Genomic DNA, 17,266 nt, shown 5'->3' with positions numbered 1-17,266 from the left:
ATGCAAGCCACCAAGGTATGAAGACCATCGACCATTCTACCTAGCTGTGGCGTCTTTGAACCACAACAATGACCAGCACAGCAAGTCATCCCTAAGGACATGATAGTGGCACTCCTATCCTGGAAGTAAACACGAATCTAGAGGAATGAGAGGTACTAGAATCTAGAGGGACACTCCATCTGGCACTTCCCTAAATGAGCATTCCACCTAACTGAATTCTAAATACATATTGTAATGCTCAAGTAAGTGTAGCTCTTATGCCTCATCAAAGCAACTTCTTTCTGTGGCCGATGGAGACCGTTGCAGACAGCCACAGCTTGTCAAATAGCAGAGAACAGCTGGCTGTAGAGTGCTTCTCTCCAGTTGGTGCATCAACAACCCAATGGGCAGGCTGAAAGCCTGTGAAAGCCAGAGGAGCAAGAAGTCTGCTGTGTAATTGTGTCTCCTAGCTACGACAGGAAGCCTACACCTACGAAATTTCAACAACACAGCTACCCGATGAGACCTAACAATTCCGTCCACAGCTGACATCCACACCTCATCAGGCCCAACCTTAAACAAAGAGCTACAAGCTATTAGCAACTGCTGAGCTCAGGGTAGTCCATCTTCCCTCGGGATGATACTTTCAATCGATTACCTGGTACCGAGTGATCTGCAGGCAACCCTGAATGAACTCAGCAGGCTGGGATTTTATGTTTATTCATGTATGTGTATATGTAGCAACAATTAAAGAGTCCTAGCATTTAAGAATTCTTGATTTGTCTTCCTTTGTGAGAATCACATTTTACAAAATTACCTGAATTGGTCTTATTGGAACATAAAACAAATCCATGGAATAAACGTGAGGGGTAACTCCAAGTAACTAATATTGTATTCTCAGTTGCATTCCCACAAAAAACTCTCTCGGGCTTCTCTGGAGCTGTTTGAAGGGAAGAAAATGAAAAAGAAAAAAAAAAGTTACAATGGAAACAATAAGACCTGAAAAAATAGTATTTACACATCAAGCTGGAATCACTAACAGCCATCTTTTGACTGATCATGAACTGATACAGTTTCAGTGAAGTTCTTAGACTTATGCTGTTTCCCTTAGATTGATCTCTTTCATAGAGTATAATTTGCTCCAGTACAGCAGTAGGAAATCTAAACATCCCACTGATTGGAAGGATGCCTGAGAATATTCTCTTCTCACAGACACTGATGCTCATTTATTTTGGTATGTTGAGATGCTACTGTGAGAAATTTAATGGAATTAATGAGACACAATTTACATTCACTGGCACTTGCTTATGGTCTAGCTGGATGGGTTACGAGTTTATGCATCACAATATAGGATATTTCTACGGTCCTTCTTCTTGACAGACAAAACAAGTCCCCTTGAGACACCACATATTCTCTGGCCTACTTTCTAACTCTGTAGATTCAATGTAACTTTGTATTCATTATACATAAATAGAATTAAGCCGCAATATTTTTGCACAAATTATTATATATATATATATGTATATATATATATATATATATATATATAGAGAGAGAGAGAGAGAGAGAGAGACCATGGGTATTTTTTTATGCATCACGACTATGTCTTTTTAGTCATCATTTAGGCTACGGTTTGGATGTTGACTGCTACATGTCTTCTCGCTGTGCTGTTGGAGAGGTGAGGCCTAGTTCATCACCTTTAGGTCATTGAAAGCACAACCTCAAAAGGCATCACAGTTCCCCATTCTTGTCTTCTTCCATGACACACGAGATGAGTCGTTCCCTTCAAGATACATTCCCACCATTGTTAGCTGGTGTCCCTACCAGAGACCCAGTGCCTCAGGGACGCCCATCCTGGTCTTTGCAAGACTGGTGTTTGAAAACTCATGGTCTAAATGAATATTTTACATTTCTATGGTAACTGTCTCATTACAGTAAGGAAAGATAAGCAGTGTTCTTCATTAGTTTATGCCATATTTTCTCAATTATTAAACACTTGATATTAAACTTGTCTGGTTACCCTAAAGCTTAATTTGCTCTTGATATAGTTAATGTTAGTTTGGAATAGGAGTTGTCTTGGAATTGGGCAACCCTTTGTCCTCAGCAAGGAAAGAAATTATAGTCATGCTAGTACAAGACCAGAAAACCATAATGTATTTTGCGAAGTTAATTGCTGCTGTTGTTGTTCTGGCCTTCACACACTATCCTGGTCTCACTAAGTTGCCCAGACAAGCCTTCAACTTGTGATCACCCTACCTCAACCTGGCAAGCAGCTGAGCTGGTACATCTACCATCATACCTTTCCTACTGTTTCTCTTCCTTTCTGCCCATTGACGTATAAAAGTCTTTATTCTAGAAATGTCTTTTGCCTTTTGTCTTCTTCATACTTGATTATCCATTAGTCACCATTTTCAAAATTAACATTTACCAGCCAGTTTTAAATTTAGTTGGAATTTTTCACCTCTGTCTTTCCAAATGTTGTTAATTTCTTTCTAGAACCCTTTTCCATTTATTAAGCTTTATCTTGTTATTAATTATATTGCCAGAAAAAAAATGGTAGCCACAGTTTCTGTTTTTTATTAACCACTTAGATTTGCCTGAGTAATACTGGTCGATTTTCTTACTTTACTCTTCGCTCAGAAGCAGGACATCATTAGGGGGAGAAGTGTAGATTAAAGAATGTTATAAAAGGAAGGGAAGAGGAAAAGAAGAAAATGGGAATTATCCATATAAACTATTTCAACTATTTCCAGCAATCTTGCAACATACAAATTTGCACAACAGAAAAAGGACAACATTAGTTTTGTATAATTATTTATTTTTAAATTCACCTTAAAATTAATTTAATTTTTTTCTCTGATAACGCTTTCTGTGACTCTATAGCATTATTTGCTGTGATTCCCCAAATAATGTAAGCCCATAGAAGAAACAGAAATTTTATTTATCTTATAAATGTAAGTAATGTACTCACTCCCCAAATCCGTCATCCAAGTTGTTTTTTCTCTGAAAATCGTGGAGTTATTATAGAGGATTTCTACATCACATTTGTAATTTGTTTGGGGTGTGAGACCAATTAGCACAATTTCCTGAGAATCTTTTGGAGCATATATTGAAGCACCTACAAGAAATAAGTATTGCATATGAGTATATGAAATGATACAGTGTGTAGACTTCTTTCCTGACACCATGTGTTTCAGACTTAATGTTGGAGTGAAACCTCTGCAAACAGTGGACTAATAATCCCAAGGTACTGCAAATAGCTTAACGTTGCTACCCTTAACGTTGTTGAGAAACCATGATCACTCCTCATTTAGCCTTCACTTAAGCAGGTTTTCTTTACATTTTTAAAGATTCGTAGTTCCAGCTTTGGACACACTGCTTGTTGAACAGCCCAGCGTCTCTGCATTGGCATGACGACAACAGTCGGGGTCATACTTTCCTTTTCTGCACACACATCTCTCTGTCTTGCCAAGAGGCTTGATGCCAAGGGGAAAAAGGGTCCATGCCATTAAATTCAAATATATTTCAAAAGGAACTCTACTTCAGTAGAAACCCAAGTTCATGCCTAGAAGCACTTGCTTCCTTGTTATATGCATATTCTTGAATGTGCAAATGATTTTCATTGATGGAAGTCTGAGAAAGTAACCTCTGGATCTATATATCATGCTTCCTACCTACAGAATATGGACATAATCATTCTTTTATAATTTCTTCATCTCGTCATCCTTTCAATGATGTATGGTATATAATAGTAATCAAGAAAATTATTTCAATTGATTTTGATTGTTTTTCAATAGTTACCATCCATGGTTGGGTTTTTTTTTTTTTTTCATTTTTCTAGTTTCTGAATTTATTTCAGTTACTGATATTGGAATTATTATATTCTAATTTTACCACAGACTACCGAGGGTTAGGGGAAGAGGGCATAGTTGGAATAGCTTCAGAGGACAGAATTCCTCTACTCAGTATCTTACCTTTATCACACTGAAATCTGTATGAAATTTTGTTGCGGTCACAGCCAAATGTGTTGTTAAAAGTCCACCGCAAACAAAGCGTAGTATTAGCGTATATTTGATCTGTGCAGTTATTCAGGACAAAATTCTCAGGCCCTGTTAGGAAAACATTGGAATGCCCTTAAGTGACTGCTCATGGTGTGAAAGTGTGCCACTCCTCAACTAAAGACCCTGATCATAGCCATGAAGTCCAGGCTGGAATGTATGGGTCTGCATTGGGAGAAGTCCACTAACTCCCAGGGCTTTGTGCTTCTTAGGCACTTAGTTCACTATCCTAAGTTTTAGGTTTTTGTTTCCTTTGTTTCAGTTGACACGCAATTCTACAAATTTGTATACAATAGGGTGTTTGGATGCATCTATACAATATGCATTCACCAATGACAGACAGTCATCTAACACCTCAGACATTCCTCACTCATTAGGGAAGACAACATATCATTCCCATACTATATATTTTAATACAAATGTGTGCTTATTTTCAATAGAATCCATGCCACTTTTATAAATGAAACTCAAGGAAGCAATTAGATAACATAGTTGAGTTTTTGCATTTGAAAAAAAAATTTCTTGGGAGTTTGATGCTTGTCTGTTGATCTATTTTGGGTTTTGGAGATAGGGTGTTATTTTGCTTTGTACCTCAGGCTAGCTTGGAATTCACTATGTAGACCGGGCTGGCTTTGAACACATAGAAATACTCCTGACTTGACCTTCCACATGCTGAGAATACAACTCTGGTATTAACATAACTAGAACTCTCCCCTTAGTTTTTTCAAAAAACATTAGATGTTTAAGTTTGTTCTTTTTCCTAATATACACAAGAAACTTCTGGAGGAAGAAAAAAAGGATGACATGAACATTTTAAATTTAAAAAGGAAAACCAGGAGTCTCATGTATAATTACTTCACTAAATAGACTGCTTTTAATCTTTTAATCTTTTTTTGTTGCTATTTTATTTTCTGGTTTGTTTGTGTGTTTGTTTGTTTGGAGACAGGGCTTCTGTAGCCCTGGCTATTCTGGAACTTGGTCTGTGAACTAGGTTGGCCTTGAACTCAGATCTGCCTACCACCAAGTGCTGGGATTAAAGGTGTGCTCAGGTAGGAACCTTTCTGTTCCTAGACCAAAATACAGGCAGATGACAGCCCTCAAGAGTAAGTGTGTATTTCTTTGTGCTCTCCAGGGCTCTCAGCAGGGAGCTAGTGCTTATCAATACTGACTTGCTTTCCCTAGGTTCTTTTCTCTAACCACATCAGCCCCCAGGGGCACCCCATAACCTACACATGAAATCACATTTTTGTTCTAAAGACACAGATAGAAAGAAACTGGTATTCACCTGGTGGTACATCTAATTCTATCATTTTATTTGGAATACATGAGCCATTCGACACATTGAAATATTCATGTGAGCATTGTCGTAGAGTTTCAAGCTTTTCACAATCCACAGCTTCACATTTAGGGTTCTTTTCCCCTGTGAGCTCTGCCTCAAAAGACTTATTACTACTGTTATAGTGGTACTTCACAGTAATGTTTCCAAATTTTTCATCTGGAGAAAAAAAAAAAGAAAATTAGTATTATCACTATTCAGAATGAGTGAGACTGCATTGGATAAGAATGTATTTACATATATATATATATAACATATATATATATATGTGTGTGTGTGTGTGTGTGTGTGTGTGTGTGTGTGTGTGTGTGTGTATGTATGTATGTATGAGTCAACTTCTTAAGTATGCAGCAAATAGAAGTAAAAGAAGAACAATAATTAGCAAACAATGGATAAAAGCAGCAGATAAGACAACACAATATCACCAAATCAGATTATAGATTATGGCACAACATTCCTCCAGGAGTGTGTAAAATATAAGAAACGTATCATGTGCCCCTATGTCATTACTTCATAATTTCCCTTTCCTTTGAAGGAACCCAGTTTATGCTCAGATGATTACTGGGATTGACATCTGTCTTGCCTAAAAACTGTAAAGTCCACGAGAGCCAAAACTAGTCTATTTTCATCGTTGTTATCATCAGCTCTGGTCCATGATAACATCTCTGTCTTTTTATTAAAGAGCATTCAATAATTACTTGTTGCATTAACAGACACATGAGTTTATCTGGTGCTGAACTCATATGAAAAGAAAAAGTCCTTCTTTCTTTTACAACTATCCTTGTTTTTTTTTTAAATGTCTTTATCAGTCATTTAATTCTCCCATCATGAATTATTCAGAGACCATAAGTTCTCACTCATTGCATTACATATAAAATGTTGCTATGCATGATAATAATGTGTCCTTCATAAACCCTTTTGGTTAGTTTCAACAGTTGCTACTGACTGGTAAAATTTTCTTTTAAAGAACTGTTAATTTACATACCCATGTTTAAATGTTTCCTGTGTGTATGTGTTTGTGTGTTTGCATGTATGTGTACATGTAGGCATTCATCTGTGCATGTATGTGAAGGAATGCACATACACACGTGTGCGTGGCTATGGATGAGTGTGGATACCAGAGATTAACACCAAGCATCTCCATCCATTTCTCTTGATCTAAGTTTATGAGACAGCGTCTTTATCTGATTGGTCAGCAGTATCAGGCCAGCAGCCCTAAGGAGCCTCTTACCTTCACCCCAGAAGTAGGATGACGAACCGGCCACCAAACTCACCTTTTTACATGGGTATTGGGAGTCAGATCTCATGTCCCCTGGTTGTGCGGCAAGCATTTTACCCTAACCTTCACTGGCCCTATTTAACAAAACTGTGTGTCCTTTGTCTTAACTACTAGGAGTACAAAGACAAATCAGATGAAATTGGCTTTTAGAAGGGGGAAGTATTAAATCGAGATGGACATACTGAATTGCAAGAGCTAAGCAAGGACATAAAAATAAGATTAGACAAAAAAGAAAGGAAGGAAGGAAGGAAGAAAGAAAGAAAGAATACAAGAGCAACATCTACTCAGATTAGAGGGAAGGAAGGACTCCGGATGACTTGGACTGATTTTTCAAGTATGAGCAAGGTGTCAGAAAACACATGCGGACACCAGAAAGGGGGGATATGGAAGGACCCCAAAGGCAGAGGAAAATAAAATCAGGAGATACGCAGTCAGGAATAAATACGTCAGCCCCATCTGACTCCAGGCAAGACTGTAATTAGTGAGGAGGAGGCGGGGATACAGAGTGGGAGGAAAGGAACTTGAACTTGAGAGGACATGTTAAGGAAACAAACCGAAGGAGATTGACCTTGCCTCTGGGTGAATGGGGGACCTGACTGCGGTGCTGAGATCCAAAAGAATGTGGAAGGGTAACACTGGTGATGGAGAAGGACCTGGCTTCCACCACGAGGGGACGGAGACAATGAGAGACAGTGAGTCTTAAGACACAGAGTTGCCCATAAGAAAGGGAAGCAGTGCGTGGAGTTTGAAAGCTTGGAAGAAAGAGAAATGATTCAAGTACTGTCCCCAAGTGGCAGAGGCTGCCTTTGGGTCAACAAACTCACCACATGATGGCTTGGATGGAGTGGTAGCTGCAACAGAGATTAAAGAAGAAAGAGAAGTCATTGGCACGCTACCTTAGAATGTGTCTGCTGCGTTCATCTTAGAGAATCTGCCTCATAGAGTTTCCAGTTTAAGGAAAGTCTACATGCTTAGGCTTAACACGCAATGCATTTTTGCTTAATGTCTTATTGTCACTCCAAACATGCAAATGTTATAAATTGAGATAACTACAAACTATCTTCGTTGAGATATATAATAAACGCGGCTGTGACTGTCACAATATGTGAACTTTTGGGTGCAAATCTGCTGTCGGCATTGTGGCAGGAGCAAATCTAAAAATTGCCAAAATACCTTCATTCACTTTGTTGGTCCCCAACTACATTTCCAACTTTAACTCCCATAAAGTGATGTTGTGGGTTTTTTGTTTGTTCGTTTTTGTTTGTAAATCAGACAATGTTAATAGTTAAGGATTGCTTTGCTTTCAGGCTTAACCTCTATGTACTCCAGAGTAACTGACTGACCTCACAGCCGGCGATTATCTTGTATTAATATATGCATTTAACTCCGTGGTTCTCAATCTTCATAATGCTGTGACCCTTTAATACTCAATCCCTCATGTTGTAGTGACCTTCAGCCATAAAATTATTTTCATTGCTATCTCATAACTATAATGTGCCTGTTGTTAACAATCGTAATGTAAATACATGATATTTCTGATGGTCTTAGGTGACTCCCGTGAAAGGGTCATTTAACCACCGATTTAACAGAAAAGGTGGGAGTCTGGGTCCACAGAAGCAAAAGGATTTCGGCTAATCTTCTCCGAGCTGGGAGACTCTGGGGAGAACGATGGGCTTGTCAGCACTGGCTTCCTGCCCATATGCAATGTCATTACCACACATCTTCTAGAAGGTTGTCTCACCTACAACTTCACACCCCTCAGTATCTGACTACAACTGGCATCAGTCCTCCACCTCTCCTCAATGGAAAGGGTAGTCGGCTTTGATAAAATTACTCATCGTACACTGCATCTGCTCTTCAAATACAGTCTAACAAATTTGGCTGTTGCTCAACTCTTGGTAGGCTTGACAGTGCTATACCCTACTGGCCTCAGCCACACGTGTGCTGCAGCAATGTCTAGCTTCTGCTCTGTGGCCAATGGGATTATAACTTGAGACCCCACGAAGAAGACAGCCTGAAGCAGAGAAAGCCAGAAAGTCTGTGGTGCCTGGCATGCCTAGAAGTGGCAGAGGTGTGCCTGCATGACTTGGGGGGTGGGTAAGGTAAGGTTGTCACCTGTTGTTACGTTTGCAAGGACACTGTTTGAAACGTTCTGAGTGGTTGGTGAAGTGGATGTAACGTTGTCACCTGTAAGGAAATAGATAAAAAGGCGGAAGTAAATGAGCTGATTATCTTGAAGCTAATTTGCTAAGTGATTCTTCCCTCGTTTGAATAGATATTTTGCAAAGTAACAAAGTGAGCCAAAGACTTATATACAAATTGGTTCAAATAACACATATTTTAGGGAATTGTAAATATTACATCACAACTTAAAAGGCAAGTTATTCACTCCTTGGTATAATTCTTACCTGCAAGATAATTTTCCTAAAACTGGCATTTTCTGTTGAATTATAGCTCTCCTTATTTAGATACTAATTAGACCAGTAGTTGCTTTTCTTACATTCATTACATTAAACCTGCTGCATGTATGATATTCAAATCAATTTTATGAAACAAGTTTATGAAAAGAAACCAAAGTACTTGTCCCAGACTATCTAGAAAATTGAGGTAGTTGGATTTGGCCCCAGAGCTACTGGCCGTTAATGAATATAATCCACCGCTTTGTTGTGAACTTTGCAAAACAGCATTTATCCCCAAAAGCTTCCTCGTAAGTTTCTTTTGCCTAACTGCTTATCAAGAAGATTAAAACAAAACAAAACAAAAAAAATATGGGAAATCTGAAAATAATATCTGGAATAAAATAAGAGCTGCATTCAAGTTGGGAGCCTTCACCTTCACAGCCTAAACCGTATAACCAGGTAATTGTCACACCTGAGGAGACATCTGTGATGCTGACGTTGGAGATGTGTGTAGGTAAGGCAGCAGAGCTGTTGCGTGCGAGGTAAAGGGTATCTTTAGGAAGGGCTGTGTCTGTAGGAAATGTCCCCATTGTAGTCATCTCCCCTGGCACACCTGTAATCAGAAGGGTCACCAACACTGTCACTCCACCATGTCACACGTTGACATGGATGTGATTATGGAACTAAGGCAGAGCAGCGAGCTGTCTGTTATACCTACTGCAGCACAATATCTAGCCAGACCCTAATTATTACCCTAACCCATCCCATAGTCCTAATTCCAGAGACTGGGCTATCAATAAGAAAACTTGCGGAAAGATGAATTCAGAAGCAGACATGTAGAAATCTGTACATCTCAGATGTACAAACAAACAAGACAGTTGGGGCCTTTGGGAAACAACTTGGATATCCAAAGGAGGTCCAATCTCCCAGTCAAGTGCTGCTCTAGGTGGTATAAAAAAAAAAGTGTTTCAAAGAGAAGAAAAGGGTGCTGTCTTGGAGAAGCTAAGGCTATATAGACTAAGCACAAGCCTGAATATAAAGGGTTGCACCTTTAAGGTTGGACAGGAAGAAGTGTGGCCTGGTACTTGCTTAGAGTCTCAGGTGGCTGCGCAGTTCTGCGGAGGGAGGCCCTGTGTACAGGTGCTGAGCATCAATGTCCCTGAAATTGAGCTAAATGGCCTCCTGACTGTGCAGCATCTGAGCCCAAGACTTTTCCTCCTTATTGGCTGCCGGTCACAATATGACATTTACTAAGAAGTCTCCCATGCCAGGAAGACATCAACCTGGTTTTATATCAGCACACAGCCCATTATGCTGACATAATCCCCTTATTTCCCAATTGTTGGCGGCGTTGAGTGATGTAGTTAAACGAGCTGCATGTCCTGCTTAGAATTTCACTGTCAGGCTTCAGAGCAGTCTATGCCTGTTACATGTTTCCACCATACATCACAGCCAGAACTCGGGAAGAGGCGATTGCCCGTGAGAAGACTAACACTATGCTAGCTGCCATGCAGAAAGCAAAAGAAGTGTGAGCCGGCTCCTATTGCGGGCAAGTTCAGCAATGTGAACTTAGCCTCACGTGTGAGGTCAGCATTCGCGTGTTTCCACGAATGGTGCTGTTTCATGGCGGCCCATGGCCTTTATCTAAACCGCTTTGCCGAGAATGTGCCAAACATCTCCCATTTGCAGACAAACTGAATCCAGGTGTGACCATCCACGTGGTCTGAGAAATGGCAGTGAATTTCCTTGCCCATTGAGTTTGTTCTGGGCCCACTCTTTAAAAGCCACTAAGCTCCCAGCTGTAAGTAAACCGTGGAGCAGAATGAATACAGGGAGCATCCATTCACTACTTCTGGGGACAATGGAAAGACAGAAGAGCAGGAAGGGTCATGCATTTAAATTTTCAGTTAGACACAAACTGGCCACCTGTGAAATCTCAAAAGCAACCGACTCTGCCTACTAGCCTTCTACCGTTCTTAGAGGGAGGTGACTATCAGTACAGCACTCTTCATATCTGTGCATGTCTAAAGGGCATGCAAACCTGGTGAGGCAGGCCTTTCAGCAACAGGCATGAGTGTGGTGAGGTCAGCCTGGTTGCTGAGTGTCTGGGTGTCAGCTCCTTTGACAGAGGGCGTCTGCGTGTCTGGCTGCGGGGAAAGGTGAGTCAGCGGCGTGGATGAAAAACCTGAGGTTAGAAAGTAAGATGGTTAAGTCTATCTCTGCTGCCCTCGGCAATTCAAACTCTCAGATAAGTACATGGAGAAAAGTTGCCCCAGTGCAATGTGATCCAATTTATCAAGATCTCGAAGTTTCCGGAGCAGCGAGGTGGCTCCTGAGTTCTGGTTTACAGATGCTTCGCCAAGAAGATGCACCTGTCCAGCTTAGTTCACTGACTTCTGGGTCCCCAAAAGCTTATTGGATTTCCCATCAATTCTACAGACTGAGACTGGGGTGGGGGTCTGCCTTTATAGACAGAACATTTGATCACCCTAGACTGTTCAAAAGGGCAAATTCACTGCCAGTATCGTGCAGCAACCTTTCATCCTTAGAATACCAAGGTCATCCCAGTTTCTGCAGAGACCTGGGACGCGTGATCACCTGAAAGATGGGTGTTCTCTGAGGAGTCAGTTCCTCTTTCAGAGATGCGTGAGGGTGTGAGTTGAGTGGTCGGAGCAGGTAAATGGTCACGCTTAGGCAGAGGAAGAGCCCTCTCTGTTGTGTTCAGTCCTGTTATGTTATGGGTGATGGAAGAGAACAAACATGTAAATCATGTCCCCAAATGCCCATTCACATGCAGGTACTAACTTCCCAACCCCACACACAGACACCAAGCTTATGTGATATATAGTACACACACACACACACACACACATGCACACATGTACACAGGCATACATGCACACATATACACACACATAAATATACATACACACATAAAAAATATGCACAGACAGAGAAATATATATGCATACACACAGATATCTGTATACTCAGGCACACACATATATGCCCACATGCACACACCCATACAATTTACACACATGCATATATATATATATATACATATATATATGTATGTATATGTATATATGGCTATAGATTTCAATTATTGGTACACATATAGATACAAATTATGTTAAAATAAAAATGAGGAACTCCTCTTAGCTCTCTTCCCATTTACTTATTGGGTAGCTACCCGAAGCAACTCAATTCAGAAGAACGAAACCCAGTAAGTAAGTTGTCTACAGGAACTCTGAAAAGACTTACAGGTGGAGAAGGATAAAGCCAGAAATGAACCATAGGAAAGTTAGAATTCCAAATGGAAAGAGGAAGGAAGAGAGGAAGGAAGGAAGGGAGAGAGAGAGAGAAAGAGGAAGGAAGGAAGGAAGGAAGGAAGGAAGGAAGGAAGGAAGGAAGGAAAGTCTAGATGGGCTGAGTCAAGCCTGAAACTCCATCCTTCAAAAGGCTGAAGCGGGGAATGCAAGTTTTAGGGGTGAACCTTTCCTCTTTAAATTATGGATCATAATTCTTACTTTCGTGCCAATCTGCTCATAACAGTTAGTGCAGAAATGAGGAAACTCTCGACAGCCTAAGGAGTAAACTACCACACCATTCCATACCTAGCCCTCTTCTACAACAGTGTCTTATCTATGGAACAGAGAGTGATCTAATATTTTGTAAAGGGAAATGGCAAGTTCAGGCTAAGAGGTTGGCGTGAACCAACCAGAGCATGCTGTGCATGGAGTGGTTTATGGAACCTCTCTGCCATACAAGGAAAACTATAAAATTCTATTACTAGACTCTGGAAAATTAAAGAATATGCTTCTGTGTTTAGCTCAAGGGTGGTATTTGTTAGTATTTGTGTAGTGCTTTGGCTTACATTTACTGTCAATTACTTACAGTAATAACCCAGTTTTAGACTATGTCAGATTTGCTGGCCTTGAAATGTGCTTTTAAATTATTAAAGCAGCCGTGTTTTATTGTATTCACTTACCTTCATAAGAAACGTTGTCAACCGCATGATTATTCGGGAAGTAAACATTTATAGCAAGGATTTAATTTCTCTTTAAACATCTGCAGGTCCCACTCCTCTATGATTTGGGGTTTAATGAATGTTAATGTACTGGCAACATCATTACTTAAATTTGCTTTTCTCAAAACTGAGAAGCTTTTGGAGAAAATGAATTGAATCATAGTAGGAAATTTTATAAGCAATAATACAAGGTATCTTAATATCAGACAACTCTCCAAGCATAATTGGAGAAGAGCAAATTACCCTTGAAGAAAATATTCTAAATTTAATTTTCAACTACAAGAGAACACATATTAAATTCTGAATGTAAACAAATTCCTGATCTGGTTAAGTTATAAACTGTAATGGTCTTTAAATAAATGTGAAATTGTTTTTAGGATTACCACTTCTTCCTTAATTCAATTCTTTTTGACTGAAAACAAAATTTTGAAACAATATATTCTGATCAAAGTTTCATTTCCATATCCAAATCTTGACTCATGTTGATTTATACACTTTTTTATTTATTTACAGTATTGAATTTTTAAGGGGGTTAGAAACTTGTCATGTCACTTGTTAACTTTAAGTAATATTAAAGTTTAATTAAACACAATAATATTCATATAATTTATGCTACCAAGCTTTACATTAGAAAGAATTGTAAGACCATATGAAAGTCAGGAGCTATGTAGTATTATTAACTTTCTTCAAACTTACTTCTTTGCCAAATAAATAAAAAATTTTATTATATTAAGTACATGATTTTGTAACAAAAATAAAACAGTAAAGGTTAAACATTGATTCTTACCATCAGTGGAGGAAGTGTTGTTCTCTTGCCCTGAAAGAAATTAAATTAAACAAATTTTTAGAAAGTTTCAGACTTAAAGCACAAACGTAATTATACACTGTAGATGTGTATCTATTTTCAGCACATTTTGTCTCAATAAAACCAAGTTCCCATTTTATTCTTTCTGATAGTTTTGCTATTCTGAAGACAGCTGCACGCTGACCTAATGTATTTAATGTATTCTCCTAAAGGAATAAGGAACAGGGAGTTTTCTCACAGTTTGGAGTTCCCTACGGGGGTGGGGTGGGGAATAAAAGGGAATATTTGAAGGTTGAATCAACATTTGTAAGACAGAAAATGAACACAAGGCAAAGCTAAGCTACAGGCAGGAAAATGCAAAGACTATAGGAAGAGAGAATGTTGATACTCTAAATAAGAAAGTGGCTTTGGGAGACAATTCCATGACCAACTCAGGGAGCCAACCAAGGGTTTTTGTTTGTTTGTTTGTTTTTGTGTTTGTTTGTTTGTTTGTTTTGCAAGCCTTTGGAACAGAGAAGGAAGAGGGAAGTAAAGGCAAAAGTCACACAGATGTTTCTACGCATCTCTGAGTTGCTGAAGACAGAGCGTGGACATCTTCATTGCCTGAAACAGAAAAGAAAACTCAGGAGAAAGAGGAGAGTTTGATATGGTGATGATTTTACGTGGAACCCTTCAGAAGCACCTGCGTGGAGCGTTCGGGACTCAAGCTACACATGACTGAAGGGCACAGATGGACACTGTAGCTCTGGGTGCGAAACAGATCCCCAGACAAAAGCCCACAACTTAAGTGAATGACAAGGAGAAGTGATTCCCATACAAGGAGAGACGTGAACAGAGATTGCTTCAAAAGGAGTTTCACGGAAATAATGAGGAAACGACGCAGATCGGATGGGTCTGTCACGACCTTACACACGTGATACGGGGAAGCCCTGTGAGTGTGATGGGAGCTGGGTCCAGTCCACGGAGAAAAGAGAGGCTTCCTCACAAGTCTTACTAAGTGGTAGCAGAAACAGTAGGCGGTGATTTTCCAAGAGAAAAGGGGCTGCTATGAAAAACGAGCAGTCCTCAGGAGGAAAAAGAGACTGGCTGTCCAGTATTTAAGGATAGTCAAGAGTTTTTCTTTTTAAGTAGAATAAATCTGAGAAATGCTTCTCCCCTAAGAAATACCATCAGAGCTGAGTACTTGTCACACATACATGTGTGTAAGTGTAAACAGACACATGAAACTACACATGGTTTTTTTTTCTGTGTCTTCTGTACTTATGTACCATAGTGCTTTCCTTATCAATGGGCATATCTTTTGAGCCACATATCAGGAAGTGATTCTGGCATTATGCTAATATCATAGAGTATATTTTTCACAAATAAAAATGACTATAATATCACTGGGTGACAGAATTAAGGTCCATCCATGACTGAGACATCGTTATGTGCTCATGACTATATTGTTTTGAAAACACATTATTTGAAAGACTGTCCCATTTCTTGTCTAATAAGCATGCACCTTTCTATTTCATCTAATTTCATTTCCCCTTCCAAGCATTCTTTTCCTCTGATACATTCCAATTTTCTTCCAAATTCACGTCTTAGAGTGTGTGGTTTGCAAAACAGATAAGAAGAAACAAAGTATTAATCTATCAGTAATGAATAGGCCACATTTTAAATAAGATAAAAAAAAATAACGAAGAACAAATTTTACAGAGTATTTTTGCATCAGTGTTCATGAGGGTCTGTAGTTCTCTTTCTTAGAGAAATCCCTTATATACACACCAAGAGAGAGAGAGACAGAGAAACACAGACAGAGACACACACAGAGGAAGAGAGAGACAGAGAGACAGACACACACAGTCACACACACTCACTCACACACTCACACACACAGACACACAGTCACACACACTCACACACTCACTCACACTCACACTACACAGACACACACTCACACACACTCACACTCTCTCTCTCTCACACACACACGTTCCCACGCATTTTGTCATCAGTTATAAACACCGCCATCATCTTCATTTATTCATCTGTGGACTCATTCTTCAGTTTTGATGCTGCTTTTTTGTAAAGTACTCCAGTGAACAAAGGAATGGAGCCTGGAGTCTCACAATCTTTGAGCACATGCCCAGAAAGATAACTATATCACAGTGTCATTCTACTTTTAATTTCTTCGGGAACTACCATACTTTTTCTTGTGATGGCTCTACTGGTTTTTTACTTCTACCAATGACCAAATGTTCACTGAAATCTATGTAAGTGTTTACATCATTTACTATGTATCTCCCATGTGAAGTGATATTACACACACACACACACACACACATATATATATATATCACTTATTTTAACTCAAATCTACCTAGTGAATACCAATGTTAATTGCATTTCCAAATATATATTGACATGTCTTTGGGAACAAACATAATTTCATGACCTTGTAAAAAAAATAATAATAACTTGTGGTCATTGTGACAAATATAGTATATAAAGAAGTTTAAAATATTCAAGTTGGCTTGAACATATGAAACCATAACTCACGCTATCCTATCTTTCTCTTGTGAGACATACATAAACTTTTCAGTGTCTAAAAATAGTTTGCTACACCCCTTCTCAGTGTCAGCGTGGGGTTCCTTGGAACTTCACTCCATTTTTAGTCACTTAAGTTTAAGAAGTAATTGTTGTTTTGTTGGTTTGGTGCCAGAAGTGATCATCTGCCATGATAAAGGCATGACCCTCTCTCTGAGAAGCCAATAATGCAAAAGGCAAATGCATTTAGTAGTCTGCTAAGACGTTTAAATACTACATGGCCCCTATTCAGACTGATGGCTAACAGCTGGCAAGGACTGTGTGTTATCACCAAGGGTGAGGAGATATTGTAGTAAGATATGTCTTATCTGCTACGTAATCACCTGCAGAGAAACCCTTGGATTTGACTTTACACACGGAGTAAACATGAAAGAGAAGCCAAACCCATCTGGTGACAGTTTTCAGGCGTGAGCTCACACGTAGACTTTGCAGGCCCTGACAAAGAAGCTGAGTATTTTCCTGCAGGTGGCAGAAACTCCATGGCCAGTGAATATGAAGGAGAATTTTAGAGAAGGTTGTACTACTCCACAGTTCACTGGGGAAACCATTGTGCTTTGTGGTACTCGCTTATCAGCTTGACGCCGCCATAACATGAAACACAAAAGCAAAGTATACAACAACTTATCATATGCTCTTGATAGAAAGCTAACAATGAATGCAGGGTGTGAAGGCTCATTTGCATGTATGGTGGAGTAGTGTATGCATGTGTTCATGTGTGCGTAGGGACAAATGTGTGTGTGGGCAGATGGAAACCGCCCAGAGCTTTCTCTGGTGATTCTCCACCT

At 39.4% G+C, this 17,266-nt stretch overlaps 1 protein-coding gene across 4 annotated transcripts in view; it reads right to left on the bottom strand.

The window, feature by feature from the left end:
• Positions 1–17,266, bottom strand: part of Ptprc (protein tyrosine phosphatase receptor type C) — a 91,734-nt gene that overhangs the window by 34,275 nt on the left and 40,193 nt on the right. Inside the window, exons 3-12 of one of the 4 annotated variants that reach the window (XM_051183188.1) lie at positions 13,872–13,901; positions 11,650–11,778; positions 11,093–11,236; positions 9,524–9,664; positions 8,768–8,839; positions 7,477–7,503; positions 5,323–5,532; positions 3,954–4,088; positions 2,951–3,097; positions 797–919 (exon numbers count right to left, since the gene is read on the bottom strand). In XM_051183188.1, the coding sequence (XP_051039145.1) occupies positions 797–919; positions 2,951–3,097; positions 3,954–4,088; positions 5,323–5,532; positions 7,477–7,503; positions 8,768–8,839; positions 9,524–9,664; positions 11,093–11,236; positions 11,650–11,778; positions 13,872–13,901 (1,158 nt within the window). The remainder of the gene's footprint in view (positions 1–796; positions 920–2,950; positions 3,098–3,953; positions 4,089–5,322; positions 5,533–7,476; positions 7,504–8,767; positions 8,840–9,523; positions 9,665–11,092; positions 11,237–11,649; positions 11,779–13,871; positions 13,902–17,266) is intronic. The other 3 variants (XM_051183190.1, XM_051183189.1, XM_051183192.1) reach the window with 3 other exon arrangements.

Source organism: Phodopus roborovskii, unplaced genomic scaffold (genome assembly GCF_943737965.1).
Source record: "Phodopus roborovskii unplaced genomic scaffold, PHOROB, whole genome shotgun sequence".
Taxonomy (NCBI): Eukaryota; Metazoa; Chordata; class Mammalia; order Rodentia; family Cricetidae; genus Phodopus; species Phodopus roborovskii.
Note: the sequence above shows the minus strand (reverse complement) of the source record. Positions and strands in the feature narration are given on the sequence as shown.